The sequence below is a fragment of the Salmo trutta genome, chromosome 38, assembly GCF_901001165.1.
Source record: "Salmo trutta chromosome 38, fSalTru1.1, whole genome shotgun sequence".
NCBI lineage: Eukaryota > Metazoa > Chordata > Actinopteri > Salmoniformes > Salmonidae > Salmo > Salmo trutta.
The window spans coordinates 32,776,418-32,799,222 of NC_042994.1; the positions used below are offsets into that span (position 1 = coordinate 32,776,418).

At 41.6% G+C, this 22,805-nt stretch overlaps 1 protein-coding gene and 1 pseudogene across 1 annotated transcript; both read left to right on the top strand.

The window, feature by feature from the left end:
- The first annotated feature begins 6,000 nt into the window (after positions 1–6,000).
- On the top strand, positions 6,001–6,962 carry LOC115178093 (zinc finger protein 180-like; annotated as a pseudogene).
- A 1,032-nt stretch (positions 6,963–7,994) lies between these two features.
- LOC115178608 (zinc finger protein 2 homolog) lies at positions 7,995–21,236 on the top strand. Its single transcript, XM_029739863.1, has 3 exons — positions 7,995–8,052; positions 19,903–20,065; positions 20,150–21,236. The coding sequence occupies exons 1-3, from the start codon at positions 7,995–7,997 to the stop codon at positions 21,039–21,041; spliced, it is 1,113 nt and encodes a 370-aa protein (XP_029595723.1). The 3' UTR covers positions 21,042–21,236.
- Positions 21,237–22,805: the final 1,569 nt, after the last annotated feature.

The window sequence follows — 22,805 nt, forward strand, 5'->3', positions numbered from 1 at the left end:
GGATCAGTAGCACAACAAGGTGGACTGGGGACAGCCAGGAGTCATCAGGCCATGTAGTCCTGAGGCATGGTCCTAGGGCTCAGGTCCTCCGAGAGAGAGAGAGAGAGAGAGAGATGGGAGAATTAGAGGGAGCATACTTAAGTTCATACAGGACACCAGACAGGAGAATTGTGTGACCTCTCACCTCTCTGGCTGTAGAAGTGTCCTTCCTAACCACTCCCTCAACAGCTCTCAGACTGAGCTCCACCCTCACTGGGTCCTCAGAGGAGAGGAAGGCTGAGGTGGGATGGAAGGATGAATGGATCAGTCAGTCAATAAAGTGTAGAGCTGCTGTCTATGCTGTCTGACAAAATCACTATTTTAGTAGTTCATTAAAGTAAATAAGGCTTTATGACTGCTGAATACCAACTATCAATCACTTAGATCATGTATTTTCAGGTAGAGATACATCCGGGATGGGCGTTGTGTTCGGAATTTGAGTCTGGCCACCGACTATGACAGTCTGGACGCAGTCAGGCCACCATGTCAGCATAACCAATGTAAAGAGACAAGGTGAATGAGTGGGGAAAAGTATGTTTTACACAAATTGCCTTCATAATAACAAAGAACAAATGTATGTGCATGAGGGGATATTAACTTTTCATACAGCCAAGAGGGGTGAGAAATTACACCAATATCAGTGGACAATTTTCACTAATGTAAATAAACATAGATGATGGAACATATTCCCTTTTGCTTACGTGATGAACCGCTAATGGTACATAAATATTTACCATCTAAACCATGTGTGACCTCTCACCTCTGGCTGTAGAAGAGTTCTTCCTAACCAGTCCCTCAACAGCTCTCAGACTGAGCTCCACCCTCACTGGGTCCTCAGAGGAGAGGAAGGCTGAGGAGGGATGGAAGGATGAATGGATCAATCAGTCAACAAGTCAGTAATATAAAGAGAGTGTTCATCATCTTAAATGTCCATCTCCCACCCATGGAGAGACCTATATACTGTATCCAGGGTTGGGTAGGTTACTTTCTAAATGTAATCTGTTAGTTACTAGTTACCTGTCTAAAAGTGTCATCAGTAAAGTAACTGCTGGATTTCCCAAACTCTGTAATGTAATCTGATTACTTTTAGATTACTTTCTCCTTAAGAGGCATAGGTTAGTACCACCAACAAATCTGATTTGAAACCTAACCTTTGCCACACTGCTAACCCTAATGCCTAAAACCTTACCTTAAATAATTCTAACCTTTCTCCCGAGTGGTCTAAGGTACTGCAACACAGTGCTAGCTGTGCCACTAGATATTCTGGGTTCGAGTTCAGGCTCTGTCACAGCCGGCCGCAACCGGGAGGTCCATGGGGCACAATTGGCCAAGCGTCGTCCGGGTCAGGGGAGGGTTTAGCCGGCAGGGATGTCCCATTGGAAACGACAGGCTCTGGTCTATCTTGGGTTAGTTGTAGAAATATTTTGAGTAAAAGTAAAGATACCTTATGTAAAGTGAAAGTCACCAAGTAAAATACTACTTGAGGAAAAGTCTGAAAGTGCTTGGTTTTAAATATACTTAAGTATCATAAGAAAAAGTCTAAATAATTTCTAATTCCTTATAATAAGCAAACCAGATGGTTTAGTGAGTCTGCCAGATAAGAGGCAGAAGGGAGGACCAGGGATGTTCTCTTGATGTGCGTGAATTGGCCCATTTTTCTATTCTCTTAAGCATTCAAAATGTAACAAGTACTTTTGGGTGTCAGGGAAAATTTATGGAGTAAAAAGTACATAATTTTTCTTAGAAATGTAGTGCGGTATAAGTAAAAGTTGTCAAAAATATAAATAGTAAAGTAATGTACAGATACCACAAAAAATACTTAAGTAGTACTTTAAAGTATTTTTACTTAAGTACTTTATACCTCTGGGTGTGGCTGATTAACTAGCATACGACAGAGTAAATCAATATGACTTTGAGAAATAGTGCATTGTGGGCGGGTTATATACAACCTCTTTTTTTAAATTAACAACAAATCAATACAGGAAGTACATGTGGGAACACAAGTATATATAAATAATATACAAAGGACAATTGGGCTAGGGGCGGGGTAGGGGTATAATATCACATTACACAAATACCTTAAGGGACATACATACATTTATAATTCTAACAGCTTTTTTGTTAGTACTGTATTTAATTGTCTTAAAATACAGTTCAATTTCTTTTTGTAAGGTAAGAAAATGTGGTGTTTTGTTTGTAAATTTACAATTGTGAATATGAGCTGGCATACGACCTCGGTAGCACAGAGTAAATCAATATGACGTTGAGAAATAGTGCATTGTGGGCGGTTTAGAAGATATTCGGAAATAAGTTAATAAATATGTAATAAAGCAAAAACATAACTGTTTGTACTTATAAGAAACCAGATCGTGAATACAACTAAGTTACTAAGTCTTTAACCACACTGTGTTGTTACATTGGTGGGTAAAAACTCATGCTTCCTACCCTTTAACTTGTTGTCTGAAAATTAAATATACATTTTACTCAACTGCGTTACCCACTCCAGTCAACAGATGACGGTCTGGGAATTTAAGGTAATGCTGCAAGTGTGACGTATAATGTAGTGGACGGAACGTTTCTTTCAACAGCAACAACAGTTAGTCAGCCACCTCGGTAGCTTGCTAGACAAAATAACCGAACCGATAAAGCTCTTTAGACGCTTTCGTAGAGCCACTTTGTTTAAAACACACTTCTGTCGTCTAGTTAGTTATCCGATTATTACTTTGTTGTTTTTAGTCCGCTAGCTGGCTGGTTAAGTTAGCATTAGCCTAGCTAGCTAACATCCCCGACCATGAGCTCACTAAGTTACTCTCCTCCTGCTAAAGAAGAGGAGATCTGCTGGACGGAGAAAGAAGCTCTCGTGAAAGAGGAGGAGGAAGAGGAGGATGTTACAATACAAAAACAAGTAGAGGGTGAGGCTGTTACAGTGAAAGAAGAAGAGAAAGACGTTACAGTGAAAGAAGAGGAGGCAGAGAAAGAGGAGGAGGAAGAAGAGGAGGAAACTGGATATCTGGGCCCGGTTTCCCAAACGCATCTTAAGGCGTCCAATGGTTCTAATGATGAACTTAGCCATAAGATGGTTTTGAGAAACCGTTCCCTGATTAACACTAGTAAGTACGGTCTTAAATACAGAGGCACAAACTCTGCAGTTGTTGAACTGATGTGTGGTGTTAAAGGGGAAATCTGCAAATGCTACATCCATATTGACTTTTAAATTATTGATAGTCCTTGCATCCATAGGTCTCTCTATGAATTTGGAATGACCGCTTTGTTATTGTTTGAACTGCAGATTGGTTGATTGATTGATGTGGCTTTTTTAAAGGAACAACCTAGGTTTTAAACAGCAACAAAATGGCTGCCCTGAGACTTGGTTTGGTAAACAGCTGAGGGATGGGGGGTGGAGAAATGTAACCACTCTCACATTCATAGAGAAAGCTATTGTATCAACCTTAATCCAAAACCTAGCGACCTCGTCAAGAAGTTCAGACATCTTGGCGTAACAGTTATAAGGTGTTGGCTTGACAGTCTCTGGACACAGGTTTGAGTTCAGCTCAGGGCTACCCCCTGAATTCACTACACTATGAATACAAGGACTGGCCATCCTTGAGGTCATAATGATAGTTTAACCAGGTTTCTAGGCTATATAGTATATTCTAGAATTCATCCATGATGTCATAATGATAGTTTAACCAGGTTTCTAGGATATATAGTATATTCTATAATCCACCCATGAGGTCATAATGATAGTTTAACCAGATTGAGGCTATACAGTGTTTAGTTTACCAACAGTGGCGTTATACAAGCTTATGTTTTGGTTTCTGATGGTGGAAATACAGTTGAAACATTTGAGGCATTTTAAGTGAAATTCTTCAAGAGTCAATGGCTATAAGGGCTGACCCCATTTAGTCAGCTGGTCGATTGTTTGGTCGACAGGCTGTTGGTCGACCAAGATTGTTTTTGTCAAACAGTCTCAAACATATACGTATGTAAGTACGGTCACTGTGGCGACGATGTCGTCCATGCCCTTATTAATGAAGCCGTTGACTGATGTGGTAAACTCCTCAATGCCACCGGATGAATCCCTGAACATATTCCAGTCTGTTTTAGTGAAACAGTCCTGTAGCTGAGCATCCGCTTCATCGGACCACTTCCTTATTGAGCTGGTACTTCCTGTTTCAGGTTTTGCTTGTAGCAGGAATCAGGAGGATAGAGGAATGTTGATATTTACCAGATGGAGGGTGAGGGAGAGCTTTGTATGTGTCTCTGTGTGTGGAGTAAAGGTGGTCTAGACCCCCCCCCCCCCCCCCCTCTAGTTGCACAGGTAGAAATAACGTAAAACTGACTTCTGTTTTCCTGCATTAAAATCACCAGCCTCTAGGAGTGGCCTCTGGATGAGCATTTTCTTGTTTGCTTATGGCCCTGTACAACGCGTTGAGTGTGGTGTTAGTGCCAGCATTAGTTTGTGGTGGTAAATAGACAGCTAAGAAAAATACAGATGTAAACTCTCTTGGTAAATAGTATAGTCTAAACATACAATGAGGTATTCAACTCAGGTGAGCAGAACCTCAAGAGGTTATAATAATAGTAGAGATGATACACCATACAAATACAACTCAGGTGAGCAGAACCTCAAGAGGTTATAATAATAGTAGAGATGGTACACCATACAAATACACTACACTCTTTTTAAGATCAGGACTTTTGCAATGAAAAGACCATGGACATTACATTTAAAGGCCATGGACATTACATGTCCTGGTACAAAGGGCAGAAAAAATATGCTTTCAGGCTAGATAAATTTGTTCATATCATAACCAAAGTTACTCAAAGGATCTGATGATCTGACGGGGCGGCAGGTAGCCTAGTGGTTAGAGCGTTTTAGGATTTTCCTAATTGTAATCTACTTTAAGTTAATAAAGTATTTTATTGTTGAGATATTTTCTTTGTTTTTTTTAAGCCTCACTGCTTTATCACATGGCCACATTCTCATGTTCCAATGTGAATTCTTTAAGAGATGGGCGGGTCTAAGGCTCTAGAGGGTGTGAAAGATGATAAATGGGCGTGAACAAAGAGCAGCACTGTAGATATACAACAATAGACAATGTAAAACTGTTAATGGTTTACCTAATGGGGGAACCTGGTGAGATAATGTTCAGAGAATCCAGTTAGGAAATTTGGTGAAAGGATTCCTTTTCTAAATAATATGTTTCCTGAGGATTAATGTAGAGCAAGTGTGAAAATCACAGCAAAATGTTTGAATGCCTTTTTGTCCCCATGTTTCCTCCAACTACAGATTATGATACGCCGTTTAGAAGCTTAGTCTGTACTTTTATCCAATGTAAAAAAAAAAACAATTTAAAAGGTTGCTACATAAGACTGAATAGAGATGGCGGGTCACATTTGGTTGTGAAAGATGCAAAATACCTATTTTGGATGCAGCAGTTGTTAGCTTGAATGCTAACGCTCATTGACAGGATGGCAGCAAAGCTAGCCATAGAGTATATTACCGGTTGAAGTAGAAGTGTTTTTTAAGTATAAAGCAGTTGAATTGCAACAATAACACAAACGTTATATTAAGCAGGACATTCAAACGAGCCTTACAATTATAATCCAAAAGTAATGTGAAATGTACTAATAAGCAACCTGGAAATGGAGGCTATTTTTGCTGACAGAAATTGTAAATAGCAACACAGAACTTAGAATCATCCACATTACTGCTAATAGGAAAAAAATAAGACTAAATATGTCTAATGTTGCTCACTTGACTGTCTTATTAAGACAATTGTCAAATAAGTTTGTAAAAGCATTTAAACATTCATTACAGACGTCAATTGTTGTATTTTAGCAAAAATAAACAGTGGATTTCTGCTGTTGTGGGCCTTTAACCATCTGTCTGATTTTGTTGTTCACACAGGAGAGAGACGTGACTGTCTTGGATCCACTGGGGAGCCTCAACATGAAGCTGACAAGGCAGAGAAGAGTCTCTCCACATCAGAACATCTCAAATACCAGCAGAGACCCACAGGGATGAAACCTCACCACTGCTCTGTTTGCGGGAAGAGTTACTCAAGATCAGATTCACTAAAAGCACACCAGAGAATTCACACTGGAGAGAAACCTTATAGCTGTTCTCAATGTGGGAAGCGTTTTACTACATCTAGCCGTCTGACTATACACCAGAGAACACACGCAGGAGTTAAATCTTTCCACTGCTCAAACTGTGGGAAGAGTTACTCAAGATCAGAATCACTAAACGCACACCAGAGAATTCACACTGGAGAGAAACCTTATAGCTGTTATCAATGTGGGAAGAGTTTTACTACATCTAGCAAGCTGACTATACACCAGAGAACACACACAGGAGAGAAATCTTTCCACTGTGCAGACTGTGGAAAGAGTTTTCTTATATCAGGACATTTAAAATCACACCAGAGAATACACACAGGAGAGAAGCCTTACAGCTGTGATCAATGTGGGAAGAGTTTTAGTCACTTAAGCAGCCTCATAGTACACCAGAGAATACACACAGGAGAGAAACCTTATAGCTGTGATCAATGTGGGAAGAGTTTTACTGAATCTAGTCAGCTTACTAGGCACCAGAGAACACACACAGGAGATAAATATTTTAGCTGTGATCAATGTGGGAAGAGTTTTACTGAATCTAGTAACTTGACTAAGCACCAGAGAACACACACAGGAGAGAAACCATTTAGCTGTGACCAATGTGGGAAGAGATTTACTGAGTCTAGTAACTTGACTAAGCACCAGAGAACACACACATGAGATAAATCTTATAGCTGTGATCAATGTAGGAAGAGTTTTACTGAATCTAGTCAGCTGACTATACACCAGAGAAAACACAGGAGAGAAATCGAACAACTTCTCTGACTGTGGAAAGAGTTTGGTTTTGTCAAGACTTTTAAAATCACACCATAGAACACACACAGGAGAGAAACCTTTCCACTGTGCAGACTGTGGAAAGAGTTTTCTTATATCAGGACATTTAAAATCACACCAGAGAATACACACAGGAGAGAAGCCTTACAGCTGTGATCAATGTGGGAAGAGTTTTAGTCACTCAAGCAGCCTGATAGTACACCATAGAACACACACAGGAGGGAAGTCACATAGCTGTGATCAATGTGACAAGAGATACTCTGATAAAAGATCTCTGATTAAACATCAGAAAATTCATACATGTGGTTTTTACATGATATCAATTAAATAATGTCACAATGTAGAATGTTTTAACATTGTAGTAGAAGTATTTTAATTAATAATGTCACAATGTAGAACCCTAAACGTTTGCCCCCTGTTCTATTGATTTCAGCGTGATATTCGGATATTCGCCTCATCAGGGGAAAATCCAGGCTCTGAATTGAAAGAGTACTATTTATGTGATTTAACAAAAAAAAACAGTTATTTTGTTTTACCATTTTAGTTTATTTTATCCTCTTATGGTTTTATTTTCATATTTCATTGTTTTTATTCGTCCATGTCTGAAATGTGCTGTATAAATAAAGCTTGATTTCATTTGAATATATTGCAAAACAAATTAACCCAATGACCGACTTCAATGAATCCAATGTCAATTTATGACCAATTCAGTGCGTTTTTGTTGAAAAGGAAAAATGTTGAAATCAACAATACGTCAAAGGATTCAACTACTGAAAACTGAAACAAACAAATGGATCAAACAGATCAACACCACTTTTCCAGCCTGCTGAAGGTGTGGTGAAGTGGGAAACACCACCCCCGGCTCTACCAGGGGCTTGAGGTGGTCTCCCACAGCTCTGCTCATGTCATGTTCTGTGGCCTTGCTGTTTCATTTCTTGACAGCAGAAAACAGAAAGAAACACATTTGTGACTTCTGTCATCCGATCACTCCAAGCTGCATTAGGTTTAGATCTGCCGGGATGGGCGTTGTGTTCGGAATTTGAGTCTGGCCACCGACTATGACAGTCTGGACGCAGTCAGGCCACCATGTCAGCATAACCAATGTAAAGAGACAAGGTGAATGAGTGGGGAAAAGTATGTTTTACACAAATTGCCTTCATAATAACAAAGAACAAATGTATGTGCATGAGGGGATATTAACTTTTCATACAGCCAAGAGGGGTGAGAAATTACACCAATATCAGTGGACAATTTGCACTAATGTAAATAAACATAGATGATGGAACATATTCCCTTTTGCTTACGTGATGAACCGCTAATGGTACATAAATATTTACCATCTAAACCATGTGTGACCTCTCACCTCTGGCTGTAGAAGAGTTCTTCCTAACCAGTCCCTCAACAGCTCTCAGACTGAGCTCCACCCTCACTGGGTCTTCAGAGGAGAGGAAGGCTGAGGAGGGATGGAAGGATGAATGGATCAATCAGTCAACAAGTCAGTAATATAAAGAGAGTGTTGATCATCTTAAATGTCCATCTCCCACCCATGGAGAGACCTATATACTGTATCCAGGGTTGGGTAGGTTACTTTCTAAATGTAATCTGTTAGTTACTAGTTACCTGTCTAAAAGTGTCATCAGTAAAGTAACTGCTGGATTTCCCAAACTCTGTAATGTAATCTGATTACTTTTAGATTACTTTCTCCTTAAGAGGGATAGGTTAGTACCACCAACAAATCTGATTTGAAACCTAACCTTTGCCACACTGCTAACCCTAATGCCTAAAACCTTACCTTAAATAATTCTAACCTTTCTCCTGAGTGGTCTAAGGTACTGCAACACAGTGCTAGCTGTGCCACTAGATATTCTGGGTTCGAGTCCAGGCTCTGTCACAGCCGGCCACGACCGGAAGGTCCATGGGGCACAATTGGCCAAGCGTCGTCCGGGTCAGAGAGGGTTTAGCCGGCAGGGATGTCCCATTGGAAACGACAGGCTCTGGTCTATCTTGGGTTATATAAATCTAGTTAGTTATATAAATCTTTTGCCACAGGAATGTCCCATTGGAAACAACAGGGTCTGGTCTATCTTGGGTTAGTTAAATCTAGTTAGTTATATAAATCTTTTGCCACAGGGATGTCCCATTGGAAACGACAGGGTCTGGTCTATCTTGGGTTATTTAAATCTAGTTAGTTATATAAATCTTTTGCCACAGGGATGTCCCATTGGAAACGACAGGGTCTGGTCTATCTTGGGTTATTTAAATCTAGTTAGTTATATAAATCTTTTGCCACAGGGATGTCCCATTGGAAACGATAGGGTCTGGTCTATCTTGGGTTATTTAAATCTAGTTAGTTATATAAATCTTTTGCCACAGGGATGTCCCATTGGAAACGACAGGCTCTATTCTATCTTGGGTTAGTTAAATCTTCTGCCACACAGTCGTGCAGAGCATAGGTTGTGGCCAGTGGTGGAAAAAGTACCCAATTCTCATACTTGAGTAAAAGTAAAGATACCTTATTAGAAAATGTAAAGTGAAAGTCACCCAGGAAAATACTACTTGAGGAAAAGTCTGAAAGTGCTTGGTTTTAAATATACTTAAGTATCAAAAGTAAAAGTCTAAATAATTTCAAATTCCTCATATTAAGCAAACCAGAGGCAGCAGGGATGTTCTCTGTTTAGTGAGTCTGCCAGATCAGAGGCTGTAGGGATGACCAGGGATGTTCTCTGTTTAGTGAGTCCGTCAGGTCAGAGGCAGTAGGGATGACCAGGGATGTTCTCTGTTTAGTGAGTCTGTCAGGTCAGAGGCAGTAGGGATGACCAGGGATGTTCTCTGTTTAGTGAGTCCGCCAGACCATAGGCAGTAGAGATGACCAGGGATGTTCTCTGTTTAGTGAGTCCGCCAGACCATAGGCAGTAGGGATGACCAGGGATGTTCTCTGTTTAGGGAGTCTGCCAGATCAGAGGCAGTAGGGATGACCAGGGATGTTCTCTGTTTAGTGAGTCTGTCAGATCAGAGGCAGTAGGGATGACCAGGGATGTTCTCTGTTTAGTGAGTCCTCCAGATCAGAGGCAGTAGGGATGACCAGGGATGTTCTCGGTTTAGTGAGTCCGTCAGATCAGAGGCAGTAGGGATGACCAGGGATGTTCTCTGTTTAGTGAGTCCGTCAGATCAGAGGCAGTAGTAATGACCACAGATGTTCTCGGTTTAGTGAGTCCGTCAGATCAGAGGCAGTAGGGATGACCAGGGATGTTCTCTGTTTAGTGAGTCCGTCAGATCAGAGGCAGTAGAGATGATCCTGGGATGTTCTCTGTTTAGTGAGTCTGTCAGGTCAGAGGCAGTAGAGATGATCCTGTTAAGCACTTAAAATGTAACGAGTACTTTTGGGTGTCAGGAGTAAATTTATGGAGTAAAAAGTACATAATTTTTCTTAGAAATGTAGTGCCGTAAAAGGAAAAGTTGTCAAAAATATAAATAGTAAAGTAAAGTACAGATACCCCAAAAAACGACGTAAGTAGTATTTTAAAGTATTTTTACTTAAGTACATTACACCTCTGGGTGTGGCTGATGCTAGCATACGACAGAGTAAATCAATATGACGTTGAGAAATAGTGCATTGTGGGCGGTTTAGAAGATATTTGGAAATAAGTTCATAAATAAGTAATAACGCAAAAACATAACTGTTTATACTCATAGGAAACCAGATCGTGACTACAACTCAGTTACTAAGTCTTTAACCACTGTGTTGTTTCATTGGTGAGTAAAAACTCATGCTTCCTACCCTTTAACTTTTTGTCTAAAAATAAAATATACATTTTACTCAACTGCGTTACCCACTCCAGTCAACAGATGGCGGTCTGGGAATTTAAGGTAATGCTGCAAGTGTGACGTATAATGTAGTGGACGGAACGTTTCTTTCAACAGCAACAACAGTTAGTCAGCCTCCTCGGTAGCTTGCTAGACAAAATAGCCGAACCGATAAAGCACTTTAGACGCTTTAGTGTATATTAGCAACTGTGTTTTAAACCCACTTCTGTCGTCTAGTTAGTTATCCGATTATTACTTTGTTGTTTTTAGTCCGCTAGCTGGCTGGTTAAGTTAGCATTAGCCTAGCTAGCTAACATCCCCGACCATGAGCTCACTAAGTTACTCTCCTCCTGCTAAAAAAGAGGTCTGCTGGACGGAGAAAGAAACTCTCGTTAAAGAGGAGGAGGAAGAGAAAGATGTTACAATACCACAACAAGTAGAGGGTGAGGCTGTTACAGTGAAAGAAGAAGAGAAAGACGTTTCAGTGAAAGAAGAGGAAGACGCGTTCAGAGTGAAAGAGGAGGAGGATGGTACAGTAAAAGAAGAGGAGGAAGAGGATGCCGTTTTTGGAGTGAAAGAGGAGGAGGGGGAGATGGCTGTCACATCGAAAAAGGAAGAGGAGGAAACTGGATATCTGAGCCCGGTTTCCCAAACGCATCTTAAGGCGTCCAATGGTTCTAACGATGAACTCAGCCGTAAGATGGTTTTGAGAAACCGTTCCCTGATTAACACTAGTAAGTACTGTCTTAAAAACAGAGGCACAACCTCTGCAGTTGTTGAACTGATGTTTGGTGTTAAAGAGGAAATATCCAATTGCTACATCCATATTTGGACTTTTAAATGATTTATATATAGCCATTGATTCTTGAAGAATATCAAATACAATTTTACAAATCATATTTATAAAGCCCTTCTTACATCAGCTGATATCTCAAAGTGCTGTACAGAATATTAGCCACTGTGTTTTAAGCCCACTTCTGTCGTCTAGTTAGTAATACCATTTACTGTCACATTTACGTTGTTATTGGTCAGCTAGCGTGCTGGTTAAGTTAGCATTAGCCTAGCTAGCTAACATCTCCGACAATGAGTTCACTAAGCTACTCTCCTCCTGCTAAAGAAGAGGTCTGCTGGACGGAGAAAGAAGCTCTGGTGAAAGAGGCGGAAGGGGAGGTTGTTTCAATACAAAAACAAGTAGAGGGTGAGGCTGTTACCGTGAAAGAAGAAGAGAAAGACGTTTCAGTGAAAGAAGAGGAAAACGCGTTCAGAGTGAAAGAGAAGGAGGAAGAGGAGGATGTCACCGTAAAAGAAGAGGAAGAGGAGGATGCTGTTTTTGGAGTGAAAGAGGAGGAGGGGGAGATGACTGTCACATCGAAAAAGGAGGAGGAGGAGGAAGAAGAGGAGGAAACTGGATATCTGGGCCCGGTTTCCCAAACGCATCTTAAGGCGTCCAATGGTTCTAATGATGAACTTAGTCGTAAGATGGTTTTGAGAAACCGTTCCCTGATTAACACTAGTAAGTACTGTCTTAAATACAGAGGCACAAACTCTGCAGTTGTTGAACTGATGTGTGGTGTTAAAGAGGAAATCTACATCCATATTTGTACTTTTAAATCATTGATATATATAGCCAGTGGTCAGTCCTTGCATCCATAGGTCTCTCTATGAATTTGGAATGACAGCTTTGTTATTGTTTGAACTGCATATTGGTTGATTGATGTGTGGCTTTTTTAAAGGGACAAACTAGGATTTAAACAGAAACAAAATGGCTGCCCAGAGACTTGGTTTGGTAAACAGCTGAGGGATGGGGGCTGGAGAAATGTAACCACTCTCAAATTCATAGAGAAAGCTATTGTATCAACCGTAACCCAAAACCTAGAGACCTCGTCAAGAAGTTCAGACATCTTGGCGTAACAGTTATAAGGTGTTGGCTTGACAGTCTCTGGACACAGGTTTGAGTTCAGCTCAGGGATACCCCCTGAATTCACTACACTATGAATACAAGGACTGGCCATCCATGAGGTCATAATGATAGTTTAACCAGGTTTCTAGGCTATATAGTATATTCTAGAATTCATCCATGATGTCATAATGATAGTTTAACCAGGTTTCTAGTCCCCCTGATTTACATTTACATTGCATTTTAGTCAATTAGCAGACACTCTTATCCAGAGCTACTTACAGTAGTGAATGCATACATTTCATACATTTATTTTTAAATAGTAATTTTTTTGTACTGGCCCCCCGTGGGAATCGAACCCACAACCCTGGCGTTGCACACACCATGCTGGCGTTGCAAACACCATGCTCTACCAACTGAGCCACAGGGAATGAATCAATTGGAGGTGTACCTGTGGATGTATTTAAAGGCCTACCTTCAACCTCAGTGCCACTTAGCTTGACATCATGGGAAAATCAAAAGAAATCAGTCAAGACCTCAGAAAAAAAATTGTACACCTCCACAAGTCTGGTTCATCCTTGGGAGCAATTTCCAAACGCCTGAAGGTACCACGTTCATCTGTACAAACAATAGTACGCAAGTATAAACACCATGGGACCACACAGCTGTCATACTTCTACGGAAAGAGACGCGTTCTGTCTCCAAGAGATGAACGTACTTTGGTGCGAGAAGTGCAAATCAATCCCAGAACAACAGCAAAGGACCATGTGAAGATGCTAGAGGAAACAGGTACAAAAGTATTTATATCCACAGTAAAACGAGGCCTATATCGATATAACGTGAAAGGCCGCTCAGCAAGGAAGAAGCCACTGCTCCAAAACCGCCATAAAAAGCCAGACTTTGCAACTGCACATGGGGACAAAGATTGTACTTTTTGGAGAAATGTCCTCTGGTCTGATGAAAACAAAATAGAACTGACCATCGTTATGTTTGGAGGAGAAAGGGGGAGGCTTGCAAGCCGAAGAATACCATCCCAACCGTGAAGCACAGGGGTGGCAGCATCATGTTGTGGGGGTGCTTTGCTGCAGGAGGGACTGGTGAACTTCACAAAATAGATGGCATCATGAGAACAATGACCCCAAGCATACTTCCAAAGTTGTGGGAAAATGGCTTAAGGACAACAAATTCAAGGTATTGGAGTGGCCATCGCAAAGCCCTGACCTCAATTCCACAGAAAATTTGTGGGCAGAACTGACAAAGCGTGAGCGAGCAAGGAGGCCTAGAAACCTGACTCCGTTACACCAGCTCTGTCAGGAGGAGTGGGCCAAAATTCACCCAACCTATTGTGGGAAGCTTGTGGAAGGCTACCTGAAATGTTTAAATGTATTTGGCTAAGGTGTATGTAAACTTCAGACTTCAACTGTATATATATGTATATACACCATATGACTGTTATCTACCAGACCGAAAGTTTAAACATGTTGTAGGCTTAACAATGAATAACAAAAAAAACTAAAAACTAAACTATTTTATTTTACATATTAAACCTCTTTTTTTAGGCACTACTTCTATATACTGTAGACTTCCATTCATTTATTAAACTGGTATCGGACTACCTTCAGACCAGTCTTGTCAGGCTTCTGGGCCTCCTAGAGCAAAACAACCGACATATACATAGATGTATATACAGTACCAGTCAAAAGTTTGGACACACCTACTCAGTTTAGGGTTTTTCTTTATTTTTTTACTATTTTCTACATTGTAGAATAATATTGAAGACATCAAAACTATGAAATAACACAAATGGAATCATGTAGTAACCAAAAAAGTTTTAAACAAATCAAAATACATTTGAGATTCTTCAAAGTTGCCACCCTTTGCCTTGATGACAGCTTTGCGCACTCTTGGCATTCTCTCAACCAGCTTCACGAGGTAGTCACCTGGAATGCATTTCAATTAACAGGTGTGCCTTGTGTTAAAAGCTAATTTGTGGAATTTCTTTCCTTCTTAATGTGTTTGAGCCAATCAGTTGTGTTGTGACAAGGTAGAGGTGGTATACAGACGATAACCCTATTTGGTGAAAGACCAAGTCAATATGGCAAGAACAGCTCAAATAAGCAAAGAGAAACGACATTCCATCATGCGCTATGATGAAACTGGCTCTCATGAGGATCGCCACAGGAAAGGAAGACCCAGAGTTACCTCTGCTGCAGAGGATAAGTTCATTAGAGTTATTAGCCTCAGAAATTGCAGCACAAATTAATGCTTCAGAGTTCAAATAACAGACACATCTGAACATCAACTGTTTAGAGGAGACTGTGTGAATTTTATTTATTTATTTTTTATGTCACCTTTATTTAACCAGGTAGGCAAGTTGAGAACAAGTTCTCATTTACAATTGCGACCTGGCCAAGATAAAGCAAGCAGTTTGACACATACAACAACACAGAGTTACACATGGAGTAAAACAAACATACAGTCAATAATATAGTAGAAAAATAAGTCTATATACAAAGTGAGCAAATGAGGTGAGATAAGGGAGGTAAAGGCAAAAAAAAGGCCATGGTGGCAAAGTAAATACAATATAGCAAGTAAAACACTGGAATGGTAGATTTGCAGTGGAAGAAAGTGCAAAGTAGAAATAGAAATAATGGGGTGCAAAGGAGCAAAATAAATAAATACAGTAGGGGAAGAGGTAGTTGTTTGGGCTAAATTATAGATGGGCTATGTACAGGTGCAGTAATCTGTGAGCTGCTCCGACAGCTGGTGCTTAAAGCTAGTGAGGGAGATAAGTGTTTCCAGTTTTAGAGATTTTTGTAGTTCGTTCCAGTCATTGGCAGCAGAGAACTGGAAGGAGAGGCGGCCGAAGGAGGAATTGGCTTTGGGGGTGACCAGAGAGATTTACCTGCTGGAGCGCGTGCTACAGGTGGGTGCTGCTATGGTGACCAGCGAGCTGAGATAAGGGGGAACTTTACCTAGCAGGGTCTTGTAGATGACCTGGAGCCAGTGGGATTGGCGACGAGTATGAAGCGAGGGCCAGCCAACGAGAGCGTACAGGTCGCAGTGGTGGGTAGTATATGGGGCTTTGGTGACAAAACGGATGGCACTGTGATAGACTACATCCAATTTATTTAGTAGGGTATTCGAGGCTATTTTGTAAATGACATCGCCGAAGTCGAGGATCGGTAGGATGGTCAGTTTTACGAGGGTATGTTTGGCAGCATGAGTGAAAGATGCTTTGCTGCGAAATAGGAAGTCAACTCTAGATTTAACTTTGGATTGGAGATGTTTGTTGTGAGTCTGGAAGGAGAGTTTACAGTCTAACCAGACACCTAGGTATTTGTAGTTGTCCACATATTCTAAGTCAGAACCGTCCAGAGAAGTGATGCTGGATGGGCGGGCAGGAGCAGGCAGTGATCGGTTAAAGAGCATGCATTTAGTTTTACTTGTATTTAAGAGCAGTTGGAGGCCACGGAAGGAGAGTTGTATGGCATTGAAGCTCATCTGGAGGGTTGTTAACACAGTGTCCAAAGGAGGGCCAGAAGTAAACAGAATGGTGTCGTCTGCGTAGAGGTGGATCAGAGACTCACCAGCAGCAAGAGCGACATCATTGATGTATACAGAGAAAAGAGTCGGCCCAAGAATTGAACCCTGTGGCAGCCCCATGGAGAGGGGGGGGCTGCCACAGGGTTCAATTCTTGGGCCGACTCTTTTGTCTGGCCAGAAGGCCTGTTGTCCGGGCCTTCTGGCCAGAGGCCCGGACAACAGGCCCTCCAATTTGACACACTGAACTTTATCAGAGAAGTAGTTGGTGAACCAGGCGAGGCAATCATTTGAGAAACCAAGGCTGTTGAGTCTGCCGATGAGGATGTGGTGATTGACAGAGTCGAAAGCCTTGGCCAGGTCAATGAATACGGCGTCACAGTATTGTTTCTTATCGATGGCGGTTAAGATATCGTTTAGGACCTTGAGCGTGGCTGAGGTGCACCCATGACCAGCTCTGAAACCAGATTGCATAGCAGAGAATGTGCGGTGGGATTCGAAATGGTCGCTAATCTGTTTGTTGACTTGGCTTTCGAAGACTTTAGAGAGGCAGGGTAGGATAGATATAGGTCTGTAGCAGTTTGGGTCAAGAGTGTCCCCCCTCCATTGAAGAGGGGGATGACTGCAGCTGCTTTCCAATCTTAGGGAATCTCAGACGACACGAAAGAGAGGTTGAACAGGCTAGTAATAGGGGTTGCAACAATTTCGGCAGATCATTTTAGAAAGAAAGGGTCTAGATTGCCTAGCCCGGCTGATTTGTAGGGGTCCAGATTTTGCAGCTCTTCCAGAACATCAGCTGACTGGATTTGGGAGAAGGAGAAATGGGGAAGGCTTGGGCGAGTTGCTGTGGGGGGGGTGCAGTGCTGTTGACCGGGGTAGGGGTAGCCAGGTGGAAAGCATGGCCAGCCGTAGAAAAATGCTTATTGAAATTCTCAATTATAGTGGATTTATCGGTGGTGCCAGAGTTTCCTATCCTCAGTGCAGTGGGCAGCTGGGAGGAGGTGCTCTTATTCTCCAAGGACTTTACAGTGTCCCAGAACATTTTTGAGTTTGTGTTGCAGGAAACAAATTTCTGCTTGAAAAAGCTAGCCTTGGCTTTTCTAACTGCCTGTGTATATTGGTTTCTAACTTCCCTGAAAAGTTGCATATCATGGGGGGCTGTTCGATGCTAATGCTGAACGCCACAGGATGTTTTTCTGTTGGTTAAAGGCAGTCAGGTCTGGAGAGAACCAAGGGCTATATCTGTTCCTGGTTCTAAATTTCTTGAATGGGGCATGCTTATTTAAGATGGTGAGGAAGGCATTTAAAAAAATAATAATCAGTCATCCTCTACTGAAGGGATGAGGTCAATATCCTTCCAGGATACCCGGGCCAGGTCGATTAGAAAGGCCTGCTCGCTGAAGTGTTTCAGGGAGCGTTTGACAGTGATGAGTGGAGGTCGTTTGACCGCTGACCCATTACGGATGCAGGCAATGAGGCAGTGATCGCTGAGATCTTGGTTGAAAACAGCAGAGGTGTATTTAGAGGGCAAGTTGGTTAGGATGATATCTATGAGGGTGCCCGTGTTTACGGCTTTGGGGTGGTACCTGGTAGGTTCATTGATCATTTGTGTGAGATTGAGGGCATCAAGCTTAGATTGTAGGATGGCTGGGGTGTTACGCATGTCCCAGTTTAGGTCACCTAGCAGCACGAGCTCAGAAGATAGATGGGGGGCAATCCGTTCACATATGGTGTCCAGAGCTCAGCTGGGGGCAGAGGGTGGTCTATAGCAGGCGGCAACGGTGAGAGACTTGTTTTTAGAGAGGTGGATTTTTAAAAGAAGTTCAAATTGTTTGGGTACAGACCTGGATAGTAGGACAGAACTCTGCAGGCTATATCTGCAGTAGATTGCAACACCGCCCCCTTTGGCCGTTCTATCTTGTCTGAAAATGTTGTAATTAGGGATGGAGATTTCAGAGTTCAGAGAATCAGGCCTTCATGGACGAATTTCTGAAAAGAAACCACTACTAAAGGACACCAATAAGAAGAAGAGACTTGCTCGGTCCAAGAGACACGAGCAATGGACATTAGACCAGTGGAAATCAATCTTTTGGTCTGATGAGTCCAAATTGAGATTTTTGTTTCCATTCGCTGTGTCTTTGTGAGATGCAGAATAGGTGAATGGATGATCTCCTCATATGTAGTTACCACTGGGAAGCATGTAGGAGGAGGTGTGATGGTGTGGGGGTGCTTTGCTGGTGACACTGTCTGTGATTTATTTAGAATTCAAGGCACACTTAACCAGCATGGCTACCACAGCATTCTGAAGTGATACGCCATCCCATCTGGTTTGCGCTTAGTGGGTCTATCATTTGTTTTCCAACAGGACAATGACCCAACACACCTCCTGTCTGTGTAAGGGCTATTTGACCAAGAAGGAGAGTGATGGAGTGCTGCATCAGATGACCTGGCCTCCACAATCACCTGACCTCAACCCAATTGAGATGGTTTGGAATGAGTTGGACTGCAGAGTGAAGGAAAAGCCGCCAACAAGTGCTCAGCATATGTGGGAACTCTTTAAGGACTGTTGGAAGAGCATTCCAGGTGAAGCTGGTTGAGAGAATGCCAACAGTGTGCAAAGCTGTCATGAAGGCAAAGGGTGGCTACTTTGAAGAATCTAAAATATATTTTGATTTGTTTAAGTTTTTTTGGTTACTACATGATTCCATATGTGTTATTTCATAGTTTTGATATCTTCACTATTGTTCTATAATGTAGAGAATAGTAAAAATAAAGAAAAGCCCGTAACTGTGTAGGTGTGTCTCCAACTTTTGACTGGTCCTGTATATATATATATATATATATATATATATATATATATTATATACATGGCTTAATGCATCATTACATTAGCCATTTAGCCCCAATATGAAACTCAACTAGTCTCTCACTGTTTAACTATAATAACATGAGTTGTGTCCTTTAGACTGTTAGTCCATAATCAACTGACAAGTGGTACTGTTGTGGTACTGTTGTGCTACTCTTGTGGTACTGTACGTGTTGGTGAGAGGGATCATATTAGAGGTTTCAATGGGGTTCAGGTCTGGAGATTGGGCTGGCCATGACAGGGTCTTGATCTGGTGGTCCTCCAGCCATACCTTGATTGACCTGGCTGTGTGGCATGGAGCATTGTCCTGCTGGAAAAAACAATCCTCAGAGTTTTGGGGAACATTGTCAGATCAGAAGGAAGCAAGTTTTCTTCCAGGACAACCTTGTATGTGGCTTGATTCATGCGTCCTTAACAAAGACAAATCTGCCCGATTCCAGCCTTGCTGAAGCACCCCCAGATTATCACCGATCCTCCACCAAATTTCACAGTGGGTGCGAGACCTGGAGAGGCATACAAGCCACAGTGTCTCGCACCCACTGAAATTTGGTGGGGGATTGGTGATGATCTGGGGGTGCTTCAGCAAGGCTGGGATCGGGTGTATTTGTCTTAAGACAATTGTCAAACACATTTGTAAAAGCATTTAAACATTCATTACAGATGTAAATTGTTGTACAACATCATGGCATCACCTTTTAGCTGAAATAAACAGTGGATTTCTGCTGTTGTGGCCCTTTTAACCATCTGTCTGACTTTGTTGTTCACACAGGAGAGAGACGTGACTTTCATGGATCCTCTGGGGAGCCTCAGCAACATCATGAAGCTGACGAGGCAGAGAAGAGTCTCTCCACATCAGAACCCCTCAAGAAACAGCAGCAGAGATCCACAGGGAAGAAATCTCACCGCTGCTCTGACTGTGGGAAGACCTTTTCAAGATTATTTACATTACAATCACACCAGAGAATTCACACTGGAGAGAAACCTTTCAGCTGCGATCAATGTGGGAAGAGTTTTGTTACATCTGGCTGTCTGACTATACACCAGAGAACACACACAGGAGAGAAACCTTATAGCTGTGATAAATGTAAAATTTGTTTTGTTACTTCTAGCTGTCTGACTATACACCAGAGAACACACACAGGAGAGAAACCTTATAGCTGTAATCAATGTGGGAAAAGTTTTGTTTCATCTAGCCGTCTGACAATACACCAGAGAACACACACAGGAGAGAAATTTTATAGCTGTGATCAATGTGGGAAGAGTTTTGTTTCATCTAGCCATCTGACTATACACCAGAGAATACACACAGGAGAGAAATCTTACCACTGCTCTGACTGTGGAAAGAGTTTTTCTATCTCAGGAAATTTTAAATCACACCAGAGAACACACACAGGAGAGAAACCTTATAGCTGTAATCAATGTGGGAAGAGTTTTGCTCAATCAAGCAACCTGATAGCACACCTGAGAATACACACTGGAGAGAAACCTCACTGCTGCTCTGAGTGTGGGAAGACCTTCTCAAAATTATATACATTACAATCACACCAGAGAATTCACACTGGAGAGAAACCTTATAGCTGCTCTGACTGTGGAAAGATCTTTTCAAAATTATATACATTACTATCACACCAGAGAATACACACAGGAGAGAGGCCTCATAGCTGTAAGCAATGTGGGAAGAGTTTTATTCGCTCAAGCTGCCTGATGGTACATCTGAGAAAACACACAGGAGAAAAATCCTTTAGCTGTGATCAATGTGGTAAGTGTTTTACAACATCTAGCCAGCTGACTGTACACCAGAGAATACACACAGGAGAGAAATGTTATAGCTGTGATCAATGTGGGAAGAGTTTTGTTTTATCTAGCCAGCTGTCTGCACACCAGAAAACACACACAGGAGAGAAACCGTATAGCTGTAATCAATGTGGGAAGAGATACTCTGGTAAAAGGTCTCTGATTAGACATCAGAAAATACATGAAGGAGTTGTTTCATGACATCAATGAAATAATGTCACAATGTAGAATGTTTTTAACATTGTAGAAGGAGTATTTTAATTAATAATGTGACAATTTAGAACCCTAATATTTTGCCCCTGTTCTATTGATTTCAGTGTGATATGAATATTAGCCTCATCAGGGGAAAAATCCAGGCTCTGAAATGAAAGTACTATTTGTGATTAACAAGAAAAAGTGTTGCGTTACACTTACTGTGTTGGCCACCCACTTGAATCAAAATGCAACACTTCAAAATGTAGCTAGCTGTTCTCTACAAATTGACCTCTAACCAGGGATGTACACATTATTCCCAGATTCCATGTGTTTTTTTCAGCTGTTAGTTTTATCAGGACGTGCAACCTCATCTCCCCCTCTTGTGCAATTGATTTCAACGTGATATTGATGTGAGTGATGCTACAGTGAGGGGGAAAAGTATTTGATCCCCTGCTGATTTTGTACATTTGCCCACTGACAAAGAAATGATCAGTCTATAATTTTAATGATAGGTTTATTTGAACAGTGAGAGACAGAAAAACGCATGTCAAAAATGTTATACAATTATTTGCATTTTAATGAGGGAAATAAGTATTTGACCACTCTGCAATACATGACTTAGTACTTGGTGGCAAAACCCTTGTTGGCAAAACCCTTGTTGGCAATCACAGAGGTCAGACGTTTTTTGTAGTTGGCCACCAGGTTTGCACACATCTCAGGAGGGATTTTGTCCCACTCCTCTTTGCAGAGCTTCTCCAAGTCATTAAGGTTTCGAGGCTGACGTTTGGCAACTCGAACCTTCAGCTCCCTCCACAGATTTTCTATGCGATTAAGGTCTGGAGACTGGCTAGGCTACTCCAGGACCTTAATGTGCTTCTTCTTGAGCCACTCCTTTGTTTCCTTGGCCGTGTGTTTTGGGTCATTGTCATGCTGGAATACCCATCCAGGACCCATTTTCAATGCCCTGGCTGAAGGAAGGAAGTTCTCACCCAAGATTTGATGGTACATGGCCCCGTCCATCGTCCCTTTGATGCGGTGAAGTTGTCCTGTCCCCTTAGCAGAAACCCCCCCCCAAAGCATAATGTTTCCACCTCCATGTTTGACGGTGGGGATGGTGTTCTTGGGGTCATAGGCAGCATTCCTCCTCCTCCAAACACGTTGAGTTGATGCCAAAGAGCTCCATTTTGGTCTCATCTGACCACAACACTTTCACCCAGTTGTCCTCTGAATCATTCAGATGTTCATTGGCAAACTTCAGACGGGCATGTATATGTGCTTTCTTGAGCAGGGGGACCTTATGGGCGCTGCAGGATTTCAGTCCTTCACGGCGTAGTGTGTTACCAATTGTTTTCTTGGTGACTATGGTCCCAGCTGCGTTAAAAATGGCTCTAAAGATTGATGCTAAACAACGTTTGACATGTTTGAACGAACGTAAATAGATTTTTTTTTAAAAACTTTTTAAACTTTTCGCCGTGACTTCCCACCCCCCCGCGCTACTTTTTAGTAGCCACCGAAGCCTAACAACTTGGAGTTATTTGGACATCAATTATGAACTTTGTCAAAAGAAACCACATTTGTTGTGGACCTGGGATTCCTGGAAGTGCCAATGGATGAAGATAATCAAAGGTAAGGGATTATTGACAATAGTATTATTGATATTACATGGTTACAAGATGATGCTAACCTATATAGCCTAGCCTATTGTTCTTAGCACAGCACCCGGTTTATTGCAACTTGTGATTTCCCAGTAATTATTTTGAAATCTGGCAA

Bases quoted from the DNA above. Each gene is read 5' to 3' on its own strand.
- LOC115178608 (XM_029739863.1), top strand. From the start codon at position 7,995: ATGACAGTCTGGACGCAGTCAGGCCACCATGTCAGCATAACCAATGTA. The intron at 8,053-19,902 runs GTGAATGAGTGG...TCTCCACATCAG, and splicing joins AACCAATGTAAAGAGACAAG to AACCCCTCAAGAAACAGCAG. The intron at 20,066-20,149 runs ATCTGGCTGTCT...TTGTTTTGTTAC, and splicing joins TGTGGGAAGAGTTTTGTTAC to TTCTAGCTGTCTGACTATAC.